The 19,198-nt window shown below is 35.7% G+C and overlaps 1 protein-coding gene across 4 annotated transcripts in view; it reads left to right on the top strand.

Moving 5' to 3' along the window:
• The window catches only part of Msh2 (mutS homolog 2), a 69,574-nt gene extending 51,695 nt beyond the window's left edge, over nucleotides 1–17,879 (top strand). For 2 of the 4 annotated variants that reach the window (XM_078029244.1, XM_005324487.3), the window contains 7 exons: nucleotides 3,552–3,702; nucleotides 6,158–6,255; nucleotides 10,376–10,621; nucleotides 11,610–11,814; nucleotides 13,680–13,927; nucleotides 15,454–15,629; nucleotides 17,442–17,879. In XM_078029244.1, the coding sequence (XP_077885370.1) occupies nucleotides 3,552–3,702; nucleotides 6,158–6,255; nucleotides 10,376–10,621; nucleotides 11,610–11,814; nucleotides 13,680–13,927; nucleotides 15,454–15,629; nucleotides 17,442–17,612 (1,295 nt within the window). In that variant the 3' untranslated portion in view covers nucleotides 17,613–17,879. Of the gene's footprint in view, nucleotides 1–3,551; nucleotides 3,703–6,157; nucleotides 6,256–6,436; nucleotides 7,612–10,375; nucleotides 10,622–11,609; nucleotides 11,815–13,679; nucleotides 13,928–15,453; nucleotides 15,630–17,441 lie in introns of those variants that run through there. The other 2 variants (XM_021725830.3, XM_078029245.1) reach the window with 2 other exon arrangements.
• Nucleotides 17,880–19,198: the final 1,319 nt, after the last annotated feature.

Below are 19,198 nucleotides of genomic sequence, written 5' to 3'. Positions count from 1 at the left end.
GATGTTGTGTCTGCCGAGTGTACACAGTGGTGCCAGAAGTATCTTTCTTACTTCCCCCAGTATTACCCTACATTCCTGCCAAAAGGCCCTTATTTTTATTTTATTTTTTTATTTTTAATATTTATTTTTTAGTTGGAGGTAAATACAATATCTTTATTTCATTTTTATGTGGTGCTGAGAATTGAACCCAGTGCCTCAGGCAAGCACTCTACCACTGAGCCACAATCCCAGCCCCAAGACCCTTATTTTTTAATATTTATTTATTTATTTTTTTGAGAGAGAGAGTTTTTAATATTTATTTTTAGTTTTCAGTGGACACAATATTTTTATTTTTATGTGGTGCTGAGGATCAAACCCAGTGCCCCACGCATGCCAGGCAAGGGCGCTACCGCTTGAACCACATCTCCAGCCCAAGGCCCTTATTTTTAAATGTCAGCTGCACCATAAGCCTTATTCTCCTAGGAATAATAGCTTATTGATTTGGCTTGAAATTTACAAGCACTTTATTAATTCTTTCTTTCTTTTCTTTTCTTTTTTTTTTTTTTTTTAAAGCACACTGAGCACAGTGGCCTTAATTCCACCTGCTTGGAGACTAAATAAAGCAGGAGGAGCATAAGTTCAATGCTAGCCTGGGCAATTTAGCAAGAACCTTTCTCAAAATAAAGAGAATTAGGGATGTAAACATCTCAGTAGACTACCCCTAGGTTTAATCCCCAGTACTACAAAAAATATGAAAAATAAAAATAAATAAAATCAATGTCTATCTTCCACATTAGTCTGTTAATTCCCAAGGGTTCACTCTGCTTTACTCTGGATATTAAAATCTCTTTGTGCTGAGCATCTTGTGCATATTTGTTGAATAACTAAATGAATCCCAGACTTAGAATGAGAAAACCTCTCAGGACATAGTTTAATACTTAAACTTTATGGAGAACTTGATGAAATTTACTGATCCTTTTCCCAGATACAGATTATAGACACAGAAAAATTTGCACATAGTTTTCATGAAGAGTCATATATGAATTAGATCCCAAAATAAGAGCCTTTAACTTAAAGCTATTGAGGTCTACTTTATTCATTTCCAAGGTAAGGATATTGAGACTCTTAAGTAATTAGAGTTGACATTATTATATTGACTTACTAGAAGAATAAAGTACCCGTGACTTTCTGTGTTTCACAGTATGTTAATTTGGTTGGTTGGACATTTTTCTGATTGACATATATATCTGAGGGGTTAAGTGCCCCTGGGTTCAATCCCTGGTACCAAAAGGAAAGGAAAAGGAAACACTGCAAATGTAGGTTAAGGAGCTGGGAAAATGGAAATGGAAAACATAAATTCATGTTTTGATTTGAATACTTTTTTTTATTATTTGAAAACTTTTCTTTGGGGAGCTTTTTACCAAGTTATTTAATTTTTCTGGTCTTCAACTTTTTTGCCCCCCTCTCTATAAAATTAACAGGTCAGATTTAGTGCTTTGGGTTTTTAAACATACATGCCATCAGAAATACCTCTACACTTTGAGGTTGTAAGCCATTAAATAAAGTTGTGATCTTTGTGGTGTTACAAATATGCAAGTGTTAAGTCAATATAGCATTTATTCCATAAATAAATTGTCTTTCATATTAAGGGATATGCTACTAGCACTACACTGAAATATATACATGAGCAGCAAACAGTATCACATCTTCTTGTGGTCCTTTGGTTTGAGACTTTGATCACTGAATGATTACACTTTTCACTGGAACAACCACTTCCCTTTGAACATTTTGAGACATTCTTTATTCAAAGCAGATTTTATTTTGGCATAGGTCTCTACTATCTTTTTTCTCCCTGGTCAAGTCTGCCCTTAGTTGTTTGCCACAGTAACATTTAATTGCTGTTTTTCAATAAATACATTTGTAGATACTATTTTTCTCTTCTAGTTTGAAGTCTAAAATTGAATGAAATTATGAAGAGAGGGTATTTAATTATAAAAATTAAAACTTAGGTTCATAAAATCTGATTAAGCACATTACTTGCTTTGTGAAGTTTTCTATATTTAACAAAATATATAAATTTCAGTATTCCTGGAGTTTTGTTGTCAAGAGTCCTAGATTTGTTTGGAAATTGCCTTTGGGCACCTTATTTAATTTTATTTTTCTATAATACTGAGAATTGAATCCTGGGCCTTGTACATGCTAGGCCAACACTCTACTGCTGAGCTCTAGCCCTAGTCCCCCCTACACTACCCACTTTTATTCTTTATTTTGAGACAGGATCTCACTAAGTTGACCAGGCTAGACTCAGACTTGCTATCCTCCTGCTCACTTCCCAGGTAACTAGGATTACAGGCATGTACTGTTGCTTATGGGAGTATCTGATCACTTTAATTATACTAATTAATTTTAAAGAAATGATTTGGTTAAGAAAAGAATTCATGGGGCTGGGATTGTGGCTCAGCGGTAGAGCGCTCGCCTAGCACGGGCGGGACCCGAGTTCGATCCTCGGCACCACATAAAAATAAAGGCATTGTGTTGTGTCCATCTACACCTAAAAAATAAATTAAAAAAAAAAAAAAAAAGAATTCATGTATAATTTGTCCTGGGTGGGCCAGTCCTTACACATCTTCATATGCCCAAAACGTCGGGTACAGTGTGTGCTACCTCATGCTGATGGTCTGCACCCTTTGAGGATTTACCCTGCAAACAACTTCTATCAGAAGCCAGCACTTATGAGGGACTTTAAGGATTTTTATAGATATCCTTATTTCTTTTTTTTTTTTTCCTTTCTTTTGGTAACGGGAATTGAACCCAGGGTCACTTAATTACTGGACCACATCCCCAGCCCTTTTAATTTTTTATTTCTTGAGACAGAATCTTGCAAAGTTGCTTAGACTGGTCTTTTTTTGGCATGGGCGGGTACCAGGATTGAACTTGGGCACTCAACCACTGAGCTACATCCCCAACCCTATTTTGTGTTTCTTATTTAGAGACAGGGTCTCACTGAGTTACTTAGTGTCTTGCCATTGCTGAGACTGGCTTAGAACTTGTGATCTTCCTGTCTCAGCCTCCCGAGCTGCTAGGATTACAGGCATGAGCCACCATACCTCGCTTAGACTGGCTTTGAATTTGACAATCCTCCTGCCTCAGCCTTCTAAGCCACCGGGATTAAATGGCATACACCAGGCTGGGGATGTGGCTCAAGCGGTAGCGCGCTTGCCTGGCATGCGTGCGGCCCGGGTTCGATCCTCAGCACCACATACCAACAAAGATGTTGTGTCCGCCGAAAACTAAAAAATAAATATTAAAAATTCTCTCTCACTCTCTCTTTAAAAAAAAAAAAAGGAATACACCACCATGCCCAGCTAGGTATCCTTATTTCTTGTAGTTTCTTGAGTGAAGTGAAATTTTTATCTTTTCCAGGATGCTAATACTAACAATTCCAGAATGCTATCACATAATAAAAGTGTATATTTTACTAATTAGATTTAATGATTTTAAACACTTACACTGATAAATGGCTGCAGGTATTTATGACATACTATTCTTTTTTTTTTTTTTTTATCTTAAAGGATTGGACCCTGGCAAACAGATTAAATTGGATTCCAGTGCACAGTTTGGATACTACTTTCGTGTAACCTGTAAGGAAGAAAAGGTCCTTCGTAATAATAAAAACTTTAGTACAGTAGATATCCAGAAGAATGGTGTTAAATTTACTAACAGGTTTGCACATCTATATTATATTTTTAAGCCTTCAATACTTGCATGGATTCTCTAGTGAAATGTGAATTATCTGTAATCGGGAGATTTTACCTTAGTTATTATTCATTGGTATAAAGCATTAGGTAAGAGTCAAGTTTTACTTTCTTCCAAGAGGCCAGTCAAATGTCCCAACACCATTTGTTAAGTAATCCTCTCCCTCCTTGACTGAAGTGGAACTTTGAGTCTATTTAAGGCTATTTTTTTTCTCTTAACTGTCTCACCGTTCTTTTGTCATACTCTATAGTTTGAATCCTTATTTATATTATGTTTTCATATCCATTGGAGCTAGTTCCTCCTAATGCCTCTGCTTTAGTTATTTTATTATTTTTTCCTAAGAAAACTTTACTATCATTTATCAAATTAAAAATTTTCCGTATTTCAACTGAATGTATAAATTAGTTTAGGGAGCCTTCACGAGGCCATTCACTAAATTACAGCTTTTTTATTATGTTTTGGGTTGAAAAAATTCCTTACCAGTTTCTATTGCCTTTTCACTTGCTAATTTTGGAAAATTCCTGATGCAAATCATTCATAGAAGAATATTAAGAAATCTTCTAGGTGAGCTTGGTGACACACACCTGTAGTCCCAGCAGTTCAGGAGGCTGAGATAGGAGGAACACAAGTTCAAAACCAGCCTCACCAAAAGCGAGGTGCTAAACAACTCAGTGAGACCCTGTTTCTTAGTAATACAAAATAGGGCTGGGGATGTGGCTCAGTGGCCAAGTGACCCTGGGTTCAGTCCCTGGTAACCCCCAATCTATTAAGTTTGTTTTTTATAACACCTTTCTGAAGTAAATGGAACATGACTATTACTTTCATAGATTTCAGTTCCCCCAGGTTAGATGGCTAATATTAATGGATATGAAACTCAGGTCTTCTGTTGCCAAGTCTAGTTCTGTTGTTTTCCCAACACACTGTATTCCTCCTGATTTAAGAAATATATATATTTTAGCTTACATAAGACTGAACTTTTAGCCGAGCCTGATGGTGCACACCTGTAATCCCAGCGGCTCAGGAGGTGAGACAGGAGGATCACGAGTTCAAAGACAGCCTCAGCACTTTAGTGAGGTGCTAAGCAGCTCAGTGAGACCCTGTCTCTAAATAAAATACAAAATAGGGCTGGGGATGTGACTCAGTGGTCGGGTGCCCCTGAGTTCAATCCCTGGTACCGAAAGGAAGGAAGGAAAGAAGGGAGGGAGGAAGGAAGGACTTTTGGTGTTACAATCATCTTTAGATCAACATGGGTTAGTTACGTAAAAGAAATTAAACTGGATGACCTCATGGTACCAAAAGTTGCAGAAAAATTTTTCACTTGTAAGGAATGAGCAGTTGAATGCTTCCTTTGTGTGACTCTGTGATCATATCATTTTTCTCCTTAAAACCTCCAGTGCCGGGCCTGGGGTTAGGGTCAAGTGGTAGTGCGCTCACCTGGCATGCCTGAGGCACTGGGTTTGATCCTCAGCACCACATGAAAAAATAAAATAAAGATATTGTGTCCACCTAAAACTAAAAACAAAATGAAAACAAAAAAACAAACAAAAAAACCTCCAGTGCCTATTGATTATTCAGAATAAAATCTAAAAGTCTTCATATGGGCTATGTAATCTGGTCTCTGCCTACTTCTGCTTTTCTATCTTTCAGTTCACTTCTTCACTCAGTGGTTCTGTTTTTACAATATGTTTGCCTCTTGCTTTTCTTCCTTTAATTATTTCCATTTACCCTTTCAGAGAGAGAGAGAGAGAAAGAGAGAGAGAGTGTGTGTGTGTGTGTTTTCCTACTTGCTCATTCTCGAGCTATACTGTGCTGTGCTATTGACCAAGTACACAGTCGCTGCCCTAACCCTTCCACTTCAGATGCTTACTTCCCTCTCTCTTCTAGGTCCCTTCTTTTGGTAATTTCATTCCCTTTCTTTGATGCCAGTGAATATTTTTCCTCTTTCTCATCTTCATTTTTTGTTATTTTAATTTCTAGTTTTATATTCACATTTTTCAATTAATAAGATATAGTTTTCAAAGCATTTTCCTTATTTGTAGAACTTTTGTAGCAAAAGATAGTTATATATAGTCAAAATGAGAAGAAACATATTTGTGTGTTAAAATGGGAATGGCCCTCTTCTTAAGTAAGGATTCATTTAAGTATTTATAAAAGGTCATAGGTCAGAATTTTAATGGAGTGAAAATCTTTATAGCCAATGCTGTGCCAATGTGTTATTCTAAACATTGGAGAGGAATATAAATAAACAGTTCTAGCCACATCTGCACCTTATAGGTTGGTCCCACTTTCTACTTGTTTTTCTATTTTAATGATCAGTTTTGATGTTTCATAAGACAGATACTCTAGATATGTTTTAGGTAATGTACATTACTTCTAGTAAATATTTTGGTGTTTTTAATGATGCTATTATCTTGATTTGCAGTAAGTTGTCTTCTTTAAATGAAGAATATACTAAAAATAAAGCTGAATACGAAGAGGCCCAGGATGCCATTGTCAAAGAAATTGTCAATATTTCTTCAGGTAAATTTTTTTTTTTTTTTTTTTTTTTTTTTTTTTTTTTTTTTTTTTTTTTATTGGTTGTTCACAACATTACAAAGCTCTTGACATATCATATTTTCATACATTAGATTGAAGTGGGTTATGAACTCCCAATTTTCCCCCAAATGCAGAATCACATCGGTTATACATCCACAGTCTTCAGGTAAATTTAAGAGAACCATTATATTGACTGTTCTGAATGTGACCTGGGTTTTGCTAATAAAAAAGAATCAGGATGTTTGAAGAATGTTTTGTTTTACAAAAATTGTTTTAACCCACTATCTATGGGTTCAACAGATTAGGTTGTAGAAATATAAATTAGAAATGAAGCAAGACATTTTGAGTTCTGTGTGCCATTTTGTAGATGTTCAGAATCTAGTCCACTCTGGATCCACTGTTTGAAATGATTTTTTTTAATTAAAGCGATAGCATGACTTGGCATTATGTTGTTGCCTTTAGAACAGAATTCAACCTGTGTTACAGGTGACAGTGTATTCCACTGAAAGGTTTGACCACCACTGTGTGTATATTGACCTTTATTGTACCTTTCAGAAATGTGCAAGCAACTGAGTGATCAAAGTTAGCATCACCAGTCATGGGACAAATGACATTAAGTGCTTCCTGATATGGTACAGAGAGGATATATAGTCACCTAGTATTTCCCCACCACCACCACCCAGCGCCCCAAATGCTTGGAATCAAACCCAGGGCCTTGTACACACTAGGCAGGTACCCCACCACTGAGCTACATCCCTGGGCCTCTTTGAGTCAGGATCTTGCTAAATTGTAAGGCTAACTTCAAAACTCAAGATTCGCCTGCCTTAGCCTCCAGAATAGCTGGGATTACAGACATGTAATCCCATGTATATGAGATTACATGGCCATGTATATAGTATTTTTAACCAAAAAATATTTAATTCAGCTATAATTAAGGAGAAAAATTGTGGGACTTTCTTTTTTAGGTCTAAACTCTTTAAAAATGTCATGATCATGAAGTAAAAAGAGGAACGGACATATCTTCTACATTAAAGGAGATATTTCTGGGCAAGGTGGCACATGACTATAATCCCAGTGGGTCAGGAGGCTGAGGATGGAGGATTGTGAGTTCAAATCCAGCTCAGCAATTTAGCAAAGCCCTAATCAACTTAAAAAGGGTGGAAGATGTGGCTAAATAGTTAAGTGCTCCTGGGTTCACTCCCTGGTACCAAAAAAAAAAAAAAAAAAGAGAGAGATATAAAAAGACAGGACAACCAAATGCAGTGAGGCCTATAGTCATTTACTAGATTAGGTTAGAGTTGGGGAATGTCTTAAGAGGACACTTTTGGGACAATTGGGAAAGTTTAATATGAGACCATCTTCTATCAAAATTCAATTTCTTGGATGTATTAATGGCATTATGATTAAGTAGGAGGATGTCCTTGTTCTCAGAATATGTATGCTGAATTATTTGAGGGTAAAGAATCTTTTTTTTTTTTTTAATTATTTGGAGGTATAATTTTATAAATTGGGTTCAGTGACACTTGTCTTTATCCCAGCTACTTGGGAGACTAAGGCAAGCAGATCCCAAGTTTGTGGCCAGCCTAGACAACTTGGAGAGACTCTTCTGAAATAAAAAGCACCAAGGGCAGAGGGTATGGCTAGCATGTGTGAGACAGAATTAAATTCTAGTACTAGTTGTAGATTGTTTTATTGTTACAACATAGTGAGGGAGAAGGAAATGTAAAACTTAAAAGGTTTTATTTTAATATGCTTTATGTATTGGTATTGAGATGAATTGAATTGATTTGTAAAATTTGCATTTCTCTTGGTGATATCAGATAACTGTAGCACAATAATTTAGCTGAATTGTGTTCCCAAACTTTGTTTGCATTTTTAAGAACCCATGTAAATACTGTGAATCTTGCTTTAAAAAAAGAAAAAAAAAGACATTCACCACTTAGCTAGTGAAAGGGTCTAGGTTTTAACATTTAAATGGAAGGTTCTATATATGGAGTTAACCTGAATTGAAACAAAATCTTCTCTTGTTCTAACATACACATTAAGAACTATTTTTATAGTGTAATGGATCATTTTTTATAGTTTTTTCATATTATTAAACCAGAAAGAGTGATATTATCAATGAGCCACATTTTATGTCGTGCTAAAGACTATATACTTTTTGTTAAGATGCTTTCTAAAAATATATATGTAAAATTATTCTCAGTTATGTAAGAAATCTTATGAATTTGAAAATAATTATAGGGGCTGGTGTTGTAGCTCAGTGGTAGGGTGCTTACCTAGCATATACAAGGCCATAGGTTTGATCCCCTGCACTGCTAAAAATAAATAATCATTGTAAATACTCCACTCTTTCCTAGAGGTTTCTAAAGATCTGCTAGAGAAAAATATAATAAAATTTTTTTTAAAAACTGGGTCATTTTAGAGATGAGCTCAACTTTCCTACCCCTTTTTATTTATTTTGAGACAGGCTCTCACTAAGTTGCTTTAAGGCTTTGCTAATTTGCTGAAGCTATCCTTGAACTTCCTATCCTTCTGCCTCAGCCTCCCAATTTGCTAATTTTACAGGTGTGCACCAAAGTATGATAAAACAGAACAGAATTATTTGTACTCAACCATTCATAAGTAAATGAATTTTTAAAATTTTATTTATTTATTTGTATGTGGTGCTGAGAATCAAACCCAGTGCCTCACATATATTAGGCAAGTGCTCTACGACTGAGCCACAATCCCAGCTCCAATAAGTAAACTTTTATTGTCAAAACATTTTATCACTTTTATGGAAACAATTAAAAATAAGTCAAATTTCTTGCCTTTTGATTAAATTTATAATTTGGGGTTTTCCTAAAATTAAATACTTTACACTTGAATGACTAGTGAGATAGTGTGACATGTGAGTCTGTCATACTGTTGTTATACCACCCCTCCAAACTGTTGACATTTAGAATCTATTCTGAAAATTTGGACCATTGTTACTGTCTTCACATGTTGTCTAGCCTGTGTCAGGGGCTTTTTAATATATGTAATAACTGTTAGTTTGAATGCTCTAGTGAATAGAATCTTATGTTTTAAGTGGCAATTATGGATTTAAATTTATGCTAAAATTCTCTGCATGTGGTACTGATTGAAAAATATAAAAACTCAGCTAACAATCTTACAGTCGTTGGTTTGTAAATGCAAGTCTTAATAGTCTCCTTACAGCTTGCTACTGAGTGCATGCATATTTCTTGTGATGATTGTAAGGTGTCATCCTGTTTTCAGTTTCTTAAAATTCAGGAAAAAGTATGTTTTAAAATTGAGGGTATGATATTTTGTTGGATTTTGGTAAGGAAAAGCATCACACTCTTTTGAAACAGCACTGAACATTGAACCTAGGGCCTTGCAGATGCTAGGCAAGAGCTATGACCTTTGACCCTTGAGCCATGACCTCAACCTTTTTTGTGTTCAGGTTGTTTTTTGGTGGAACGGTGTCTAGTAAAATTTTGTTTAAAAAGTATGTTAGGGGGCTCGGCTCAGTGGCAGAGCACTTAACCTAGCATGTGTGAGGCACTGGGTTCAATTCTCAGCACTGCAAATAAATAAATTAAATTAAAGTCCTATCAACAACTAAAACATATTTAAAAAAAGAAAAGGACTTTATGACTTTGGATGGATCTGGAGATTCTCGTGCTAAATGAAATAAACCAATCCCAAGAACCATATTTCTGATGTGCGGATACTAATACCCAATAAGGGAGCGGGGAATAGAAGTTCATTGGATTAGACAAAGGGGAATGAAGGGAAGGAAGGAGGATGGTGTTAGGAAAGATGAATGAATCACACGTGAGTTTCCTATGTTTGTATATGAATACACCACCTGTGAAACTCCACATCATGTTCAGCCACAAGAATGGGACCTAATTAAGTTTTACTCTGTATAATATGTCATAATACACTCTACTGTCATATATATCTAAAAAGAACAAATTTTAAAAGAAAAAAATATGTTAGGGAAATGGGTTTTAAAACTCCCATATGTGGAAGTTAAATTTATTCTTATAGCTTATATCTTTTTAAAAATTATTTGATATTCCTTTGTACATTTTCTGTTTTTATTTTTATACAGGCTATGTAGAGCCAATGCAGACACTAAATGATGTGTTAGCTCAGCTAGATGCTGTTGTCAGCTTTGCTCATGTGTCAAATGGAGCACCTGTTCCATATGTACGACCAGTCATTTTGGAGAAAGGACAAGGAAGAATTATATTGAAAGCATCCAGACATGCTTGTGTCGAAATTCAAGATGAAGTTGCATTTATTCCTAATGATGTACACTTTGAAAAAGATAAACAGATGTTTCACATCATTACTGGTATTAAAAAAAACAAAACAAAAAACTTTGGGGCTGGTAACATTTTTCTTTTATGTTAGAATACAAATGTTTTAAATTTATGAAGAAAATCCAACCCTTGACATTGGAAAAAGAATATGTTCATTCTGTTTAGTAAAATATTCACATTTGGATTAAAGGGAAGATTTGGAGGGGAGATTAAGGCTTATGTGAAAATATTGTATTCTGATTCAGTGGTTCACAGCATTTAAAAACCAGCATCACCCTCAAAGCTTGTATTTGAGTCAGTTACTTTCAGAAGTTGAGGTCGTTGAAAGAGAGGCAAAATTTGATGGCTAGAAGAACCTCAGCTTAGGTAGCAGTTTCTTTTAAGGCATGGCACTATATTCATATTAAACACAGCATAGCCTTGCATATAGACCAATGTAGCATATCTAAGCTGAGGTGTTTTGAAAGATCATAACAAGACTCTAGAGATCAAAAGAGGGAAGTAGGAGTCTTAGGACAGATATATTTGGGAAACAGGATTGTATTTTATTTCTTCAAATATGTTTTTAAGTTATGTACTTAATCTAAACCTAGCAAATAATTTGATGGTTGCCAAAAGAGGAGTTGTATCTTAGAGCTTTAAGTGATTTGAAGAATTTGACCAATGCTGATCCATTCAATTAGACTTTGACTACTTTATAAGTAAATAAGGTACAGGCATCTCTGTGAGCTGCAGGGAGATATGTGTATGATCTTTCTAGACCATACTCAAATTATAGTTGAGATATTTTTCATACTCCTCCTGATGAAGGACCCAGTGCTGGTTTTTCTGAAGAAATAATAGCATTGCCTTAAGGGGTAGGATGGGCAGTGACTTAGTCCACGTCTTTGAGTGGCTTATGGTTCTTCTAATTTGCCATGTGGCTTAGATGAATAATCATCAGTATACAGCTTAGGACTAGCAGTCCACTTATTAGCAGAAAGAAATTAATAATGCTTTTTGATATAATTTGCTTTATAGGTCCCAATATGGGAGGTAAATCAACATATATTCGCCAAACTGGGGTGATAGTACTCATGGCCCAAATTGGATGTTTTGTACCGTGTGAATCAGCAGAAGTATCCATTGTGGACTGCATCTTGGCTCGGGTAGGGGCTGGTGACAGTCAGTTAAAAGGAGTCTCCACATTCATGGCTGAAATGCTGGAAACTGCTTCCATCCTCAGGTAATTGCTTGTTCTAGTGCCCTGAAAGTGGAAATGAATGTACATCTCATAAGAAGTACATTAAAAGATTTATCCATAAAATATCTGAAAACATTATCAGAGTCTAATGGTTGTGTTCCTGCAAACTTTGTGCACTTTGTATTTTCTTAAAAGGGTGTTTGAAGCTGGGTGCTGTAACTTGTCCCTCTACTCCCACCTACTAGGGAGGCCAGGGCAGTAGGATCACTTGACCCCAGGAAGTTTTGAGACCAGCTTAGGCAATATATGAGACCCTGTCCCAAAAAAGTGGGGAAGGTGTGATTGGTGATGTTTTTTTTGTTTGTTTGTTTTGTTTTTATTTTTTAAGTTTTGAGACTGATTCCTTGCTAAGTTGCTGAGACTGTACTCAAACCTGTGATCCTCCTGCCTCAGCCTCCCAAGAAGATGAGATTACTGACATGTACCATCCTGTCTGGCAAACCTTTGATTAATTTTGAAGTTGTTTCCCTATAGTTTCTGGTAGTAGCCCCTCCTTATAAGTCTCCCTCCCTGTGATGCTTTTGCTTCCACTGTTTATACTACTTGGAATAGTCCTTCTTGCCCTTTATCCAAGTCCTTTCCAGTCTTTTTAAGGCCCTAATGATGAAAATTCTGATGAATTTTCTTCACATAAAAAACTAAGATCATAGGTGTTTCTTTTCAGCTACTGCTATTTGATATGAGTGTAATTCATTGTTTATTTTATAGGTTACTGAAATTCTTTGTCTTTATTTTGCTTTCTAGAAGTTTCCTTGAAATCAGGGACTTTACTTTCTGTTTCTTGGTATCTCCTAAAGTACTTTCAATACATTAGGTTTCTAGTAAATTATGTGTTGATATAATTTCTAGGAGAATCTGTTGTTCGTGAGGAATAATAAAAGCAATACAAATGTTTGGCATAGTAGTTAGATTAATATTCATAATTTGAAAGATTAGAAATCTGGTAATTTACAGAAAAAAGAAATAACCAATGATCACTGAAAGGCTGGCAAATTCACTAATTTTAAAAAATCCTCATACTTGTTTAAAGATAAGAATAGTAATAACTGGGATTGATGAGGCTTTGGCAGACACACAATTTACACAACCACCATCAGGGTATGTGAGTGTTCATGTCATCAAACGCTGCTCCCATCTTTATTCAATTTTATTTTATTTTTTAAAAATTTGGGGGTGAGGGGCTGGGGATGTGGCTCAAGCGGTAGCGCGCTCGCCTGGCATGCATGCGGCTCAAGTTCATTCCTCAGCACCATATACAAACAAAGATGTTGTGTCCGCTGAAAACTAAAAAATAAATAAATTTTTAAAAAAAATTGGGGGATGATTTGCTGGGCATGGTGGCACATGTCTGGAATCCCAGCAGCTTGCTGAAACAGGAGGATTCCAAATTCAAAGTCAGCCTCAGCAACAGAAAGGCACTAAGCAACTCAGACCCTGTCTCTAAATAAAATACAAAACAGGACTGGGAATGTGCTCAGTGGTTGTGTACCCCTGAGTTCATTGCCCTGTACTTTTAAAAAAAAAAAAAATGATTTAGCTGGGTAGGTGATGCATACTTGTAATCTCAATAGTTTAGGAGAATGGTGACTTCTGAGGCTGGCCTCAGCAATTTTGATTCTGTCTCAAAAAGGGGAGGGGCTCGGGGATTTACCACACACATAAAATCTTAGAGTGATTTGATTAATCTGAAATGAATGTTTTATTTATAAATTCTTTGATTACAATTGGTAATTAATCTATTATGTTTGTGCTATATATCTTTCCCAATGTATTACTTAATTTTGGTTTTTGTTTTGTATTACCAAATACTGTGCCATGGCAAATTTTCATGTAATTATGTGTTTCAGGTCTGCAACCAAAGATTCTTTAATAATCATAGATGAATTGGGAAGAGGAACCTCTACCTATGATGGATTTGGACTAGCGTGGGCTATATCCGATTACATTGCAACAAAGATTGGTGCTTTTTGCATGTTTGCAACCCATTTTCATGAACTTACTGCCTTAGCCAAACAGATTCCCACTGTTAATAACCTACATGTCACAGCACTAACCACTGAAGAGACCTTAACTATGCTTTATCAAGTGAAGAAAGGTAAGTATGTACCATTGATGTACCTTAAATTCAGAATGTGACAGTGGAAAACTAATTGAATTTAAAATAATCAATAAATTGCCTTATTCCTTCTTATTATCAATCATTGAGATTTTTGTAAAGCACATTTAGTTATATCTTTCCAGTCTCAGGAGCCAGGAATATTGTATGTTATCTGTATTTCTTTATCTTGAGATAGGACCTCTTATTCCAAACATAGGATAATCTATAGTCTCAAACATCGCCACAGAGGGATTTACCCACCTCTGTAGCAGTATTCCTTGTCAGATTATCTCTAGCTAATAACGATATGCTTTGAAGTTCCAAGGCTCTAGGTTATTTTATTGTTAATAAAATAATTAATTATCTGATTGGGGGAGCAGGTATTAGAGATTGAACTCAGGGCATTCGACCACTGAGCCGCATCTCCATTGTATTTTATTTAGAGACAGAGTCTCACTGAGTTGCTGAGGGCCTCTCTTTTGCTGAGGCTGGCTTTTAACTTTTGATCCTCCTGCCTCCCAAGCTGCTGGATTTCAGGCGTGCGCCACCACGCCCAGCTAATTTTTTTTTTTTAAAAAACAGTTGATATATAATTGCAGCAAAAATAGAAAGTCTGTAATAACTTTGTAGTCGTCATTCATATTAAATGTTTGGAAAGACTGTCTTAATTCACCTTATTTTATATAAATGGGAATGAATATAAGCTACCTACTTGGGTCAAAAATTCCATTATCATTTGTTTTCACTGGTTCAGAATCAGGATGAGAGTGTATGCTGGGCAGCAGCTCCAGAGGCTGAAGCAGGAAGATTGTGAGTTCAAAGCCAGCCTCAGCAATTTATCGAGGTGCTAATTAACTCAGTGAGAACCTGTCTCTAAATAAAATAGGGCTGGAGATGTGGCTCAATGGTTGAGTGCCCCTGAGTTCAACCGCTGGTGCCCACCATCCTCCCAAAAAGAGAGTATAGAAGAATGGTGAACAACTTTTCTAAGAAAAAATACTATAAATTCTTTAATTCATTCATCTTACTGATTTTCTTGACTGACTTATCCCTGGAAAATAATAGAACCATTCACTAGTAATGAATCAGTATGTCTTGAATTTAATGCTGTTCTTAACTAGTGACACTTGTATATGTAACCCTTTTCTCCTTAGTACTTTTTTCCTCATAAAATGGGAAAACCACAGAGATGGTGGGGTTTTGTTTGTTTCTCTCCCTCTCAACTTTAGATAGTAGGCCTCTGAGGTTTCGTCTATCAAGCTTTTCCTCTGCTATTTTTATTTTTCATGCTACATTTGTCAAGGATAAAATACAGCACTAAGTGCCAAGTCATAATCACTTCTCACTTGAAGCTTGATTAAAATCCTTTTATCTAAGTTACTCTGAAACAGTTGGCTAATGTATTTGAAATAATCCAAAATTAAGTTTCCTGAAGACAAGGTAAGAAGGATAAATTCATTTACATAAATTGCTGTCTTTCACCCTCTTCCCTCACGTACTCTTTCCCTCCCAATTTCTTTTAGGTGCTTGTGATCAGAGTTTTGGGATTCATGTTGCAGAGCTTGCTAATTTCCCTAGGCATGTAATAGAATGTGCCAAACAAAAAGCCCTGGAACTCGAAGAGTTTCAGAATATTGGAGTCTCACAAGGAGGTGATGAAACAGAACCAGCAGCAAAGAAGTGCTATCTGGAAAGAGAGGTTTGTCATTTTGTTTTTGTAGTTACTTAATGATCTCTGTGTTACATAAACCAAGTCACCAAGATGAATTAGTTTCTTTCCTGTATAAATGATTCCAGTGTTTACTTTCTGTTTTTGCAACCAAGGGTGCTCTATTACTGAACTGCATCCTCAGGCTGCCTTAAACTTGTGATCCTTCTGCCTTGGCCTTCTGAGTTATTGGGTTTATAGGCATTTGCCACTGTACCCAGGCTCTGATCATTCTTATTGCCTTTCACATGTTTCTTTGCATGGCCAAGAATCCATCTCTGATATTTTGATTTCTGTACCATGTAAATCTGCATGATGAAATGATAGCATTTTCAAGGGGTGGCGGGCCAAAAAAAAAAAATTATAGCATTCAGGACTGGGATATAGCTCAGTGGTAGATTACATTCTTAGCATGGGCAAGGACCTGGTTTCAATCCCTATTACCAAAAAGAGGAAAAAAAAAAAGATTTTAAAATTAGGAATACTAAATCTAGGTTTAAAATTAGTTATTCAAAGGAGCTAAAGATAAAGATGTCCAGTTAAGTTAGATGGTGAAGATATCTAAAGATATTCTTCATTTCTGCCCTCCAGTTATTTACACTGTAGTTGAGGAGATAAGAACAATAAATATACCATAGAGTATAACGTGGTATGAGACAAATGTTTGTTAAAGTAAGTTGTTTGTGGGCAGGATGCTTGTTCTAATGGGAGGAATGGAGCTTATTTTGGGCCTTCTCTAAGTAAGGGGTCAAACTTAGATATTTACATGGAAAGGTACAACATATGTCTAACTTGTTTTTTGGTGTTTTTTTTTTTAAAGCTAAGTCTTGTATGCCTGTAATCCCAGCAGCTCAGGATACTAAGGCAGGAGGATCACAAGTTTTAAAGCCAGCTTCAGCAACTAGTGAGGCCCTATCTCAAAATAAAATATGAAAAACATCTGGGGATGTAGCTCAGTGGTTGAGTGCCCTGGGTTCAATTCCTGGTACCAAAAAAACCCAAACAATTATTTGAAGATTTCTTAAAAAAATTTGTATGCCAGGAAAATATTAAGTAAAGAAAATTAAGCAGTAAATTTTTATAGACGCAAAATAAAAGCTTTATGCTAAATTGCTGGGGCTTTGAGCTCATGATCCACTGGGATTTCAGGCATGTGCTGCTGCACCCAGCTACCATTTACTTTTAAGATACTTATTACCAATCAACTCCCTGGTATGAAAGCATCCTATTTACTTCTGCTTTATGTGCAGTAATATACATTTATATAGTACTTATGCTTTGTCAGGAACTGTTCTAAACAACTTACACATATTAACTCTTTTTAATTCTCATAACAGATGTATGAGGTAATATTAATATCCCCATTTTGTAGGTGAGGAATGGAATGTGAGCTTATGTCCAAGGGTCACATAGCAAATAATAACCACGTTCTTTGGAACAGCAAAAACTGGGTAGTGAAATAAATAAAACAGAAACATTGTGTGCGAGAGAGAATTTTGATTACTATTTGCCTTAACAATAAACCTTGAATTCTTTTTTTGTTTATGTATGAATTATAAAAGCAGAGGGACTTGAGAACTACTAAAAATTCCAATTCCTCTGTCATCAGCAGCTGAAAAAAAATTAATAAATGTATTTTTAAAGATTTTATTACGTATTCTAGACATTGCGTACATACTAATAAAATGTTATTTAAATGTAGGTAGTATATTTACATTGAAATTTTTTTAAAACAATTTATTGCTAACTAATGTGGCTTAGAAAAGACATCTTAATGACTGTTGGGATGTTCTTATTTTTCAGCAAGGTGAAAAAATTATTCAGGAGTTTCTATCCAAGGTGAAGCAAGTGCCCTTTACTGAAATGTCGGAAGAAAACATTAAAATAAAGTTAAAACAGCTGAAAGCTGAAGTAATAGCAAAGAATAATAGTTTTGTAAATGAAATCATTTCACGAATAAAGGTTACTACATGAAAGAAAACCCAGGAATGGAATGAAAATAGTATTGATAAGCTATTGTCTGTAAAGACTTTTGTATTGTTTTATAGTAACCCCTTTTCTGTAGTGTTTGACTAGTTGACTATCAATGCCCATTGAATATCAATTTAATAAAATATTTAGTAATAGTACATTTTCAAAGATCTTTATTTTGGAAATTGAGAGCTGTAACTAAGGACTATTTAAATGGACATGGGGCAAAATTTGCTGAATTTTATAAATAAAATCATGTAGTTTGTGGAATATCGAATGTGTTATATTTCTTTGTACTAAGTTTTATTCATATTTGTTCTAATAAATAAGTGCCCAAAAGTCTTGTAAACTGGAAGGCGCCATTGAAGATCACTTCCAATAGCTGAGCACAGTGGTATACCTGTAATCCTAGTGCCCCAGGAGGCTGAAGCCCCAGGATCACAAGTTCAAAGCCAGCCTCAACAATTAGCAAGGCCCTAAGCAACTCAGTAAGACCCTGTCTCTAATAAGATATGAAAGGGCTGGGGATATGACTAAGTGGTTAAGCGCCCCTGGGGTTCAATCCCCAGTCACCACCCCACTTACTCCCCAAATTAATTTCCAGTGATTTCTCAGTGTCCATCAGCTGACTGCATGTACTTTAGCCAAGGGATTTATTTATAATATATATATATATATAATATTATATATATATTTATTTGTAATATATATATATATTTTGTATTTGTAGTTGGGTACAATACCTTTATTTACTTATTTATTTTTATGTGGTGCTGAGGATTGAACCCAGTGCCTCACACATGGTAGGCTAGTGTTCTACCACTGAGCCACATCCCCAGCCCCACCAAGGAATTTATTAATTCAGAGTCTGAGTATGACCTTGCACTCAACCTGCTGTTTACTCACCTCTAGTCTGTGGTGAGACTTAGAAATTGGGATTTTAACAAAGCATTACTTTGGGAATCTTGATTTAATCTATTATTTTATAGGGAAAAAAATGAGGGGTTAAGAGTTCAGGGCTTGGTTGTGCACCATGCGGGGGTTGAAGAACAGTCTTCAGTAAATAAATTGTAGTGAGATGGGGAGGGGGGATATCCATATAGAAACTAATAAAATTATACTCCATGTAATATATAAAAATCAAATCCAGTGAATTTTAGACCAAATGTACAAAACTATCAAGCCTTTAGTGCTTGGTTTATAGTTCTGTACAAGATAATACTTAAATACTTTTATATCTTTGGGGGAAATTCCTTAAGTCACACATTTAGCTATATTGAAATGCAAAACAAAAGTATCACAAAGTAAAAAGACAAGACCCTTTGTGGAGCCAGTGAGGTGGTCCATGGTTCTAATCCAGCAATTGAGGTAGGTAGGATTGTAATTCAAGGCCAGTCTTGGCAACTTAGTGAGACCTTATTTCATAATAAATAATGGGCTGGGGATGTAGCTCAGTGGTAGAGTGCTTCCCTAGCATGTGAGAGGCCCTCTGTTCAGTCCCTAGTATCAGATGCGTACAGATGCGTACAAAGGCAAAGACCTTATATTCAGATAAAGAATCAAAATCACTAAGGAAAGAAACATTTAAG

Source organism: Ictidomys tridecemlineatus, chromosome 12 (genome assembly GCF_052094955.1).
Source record: "Ictidomys tridecemlineatus isolate mIctTri1 chromosome 12, mIctTri1.hap1, whole genome shotgun sequence".
NCBI lineage: Eukaryota > Metazoa > Chordata > Mammalia > Rodentia > Sciuridae > Ictidomys > Ictidomys tridecemlineatus.
Note: the sequence above shows the minus strand (reverse complement) of the source record. Positions and strands in the feature narration are given on the sequence as shown.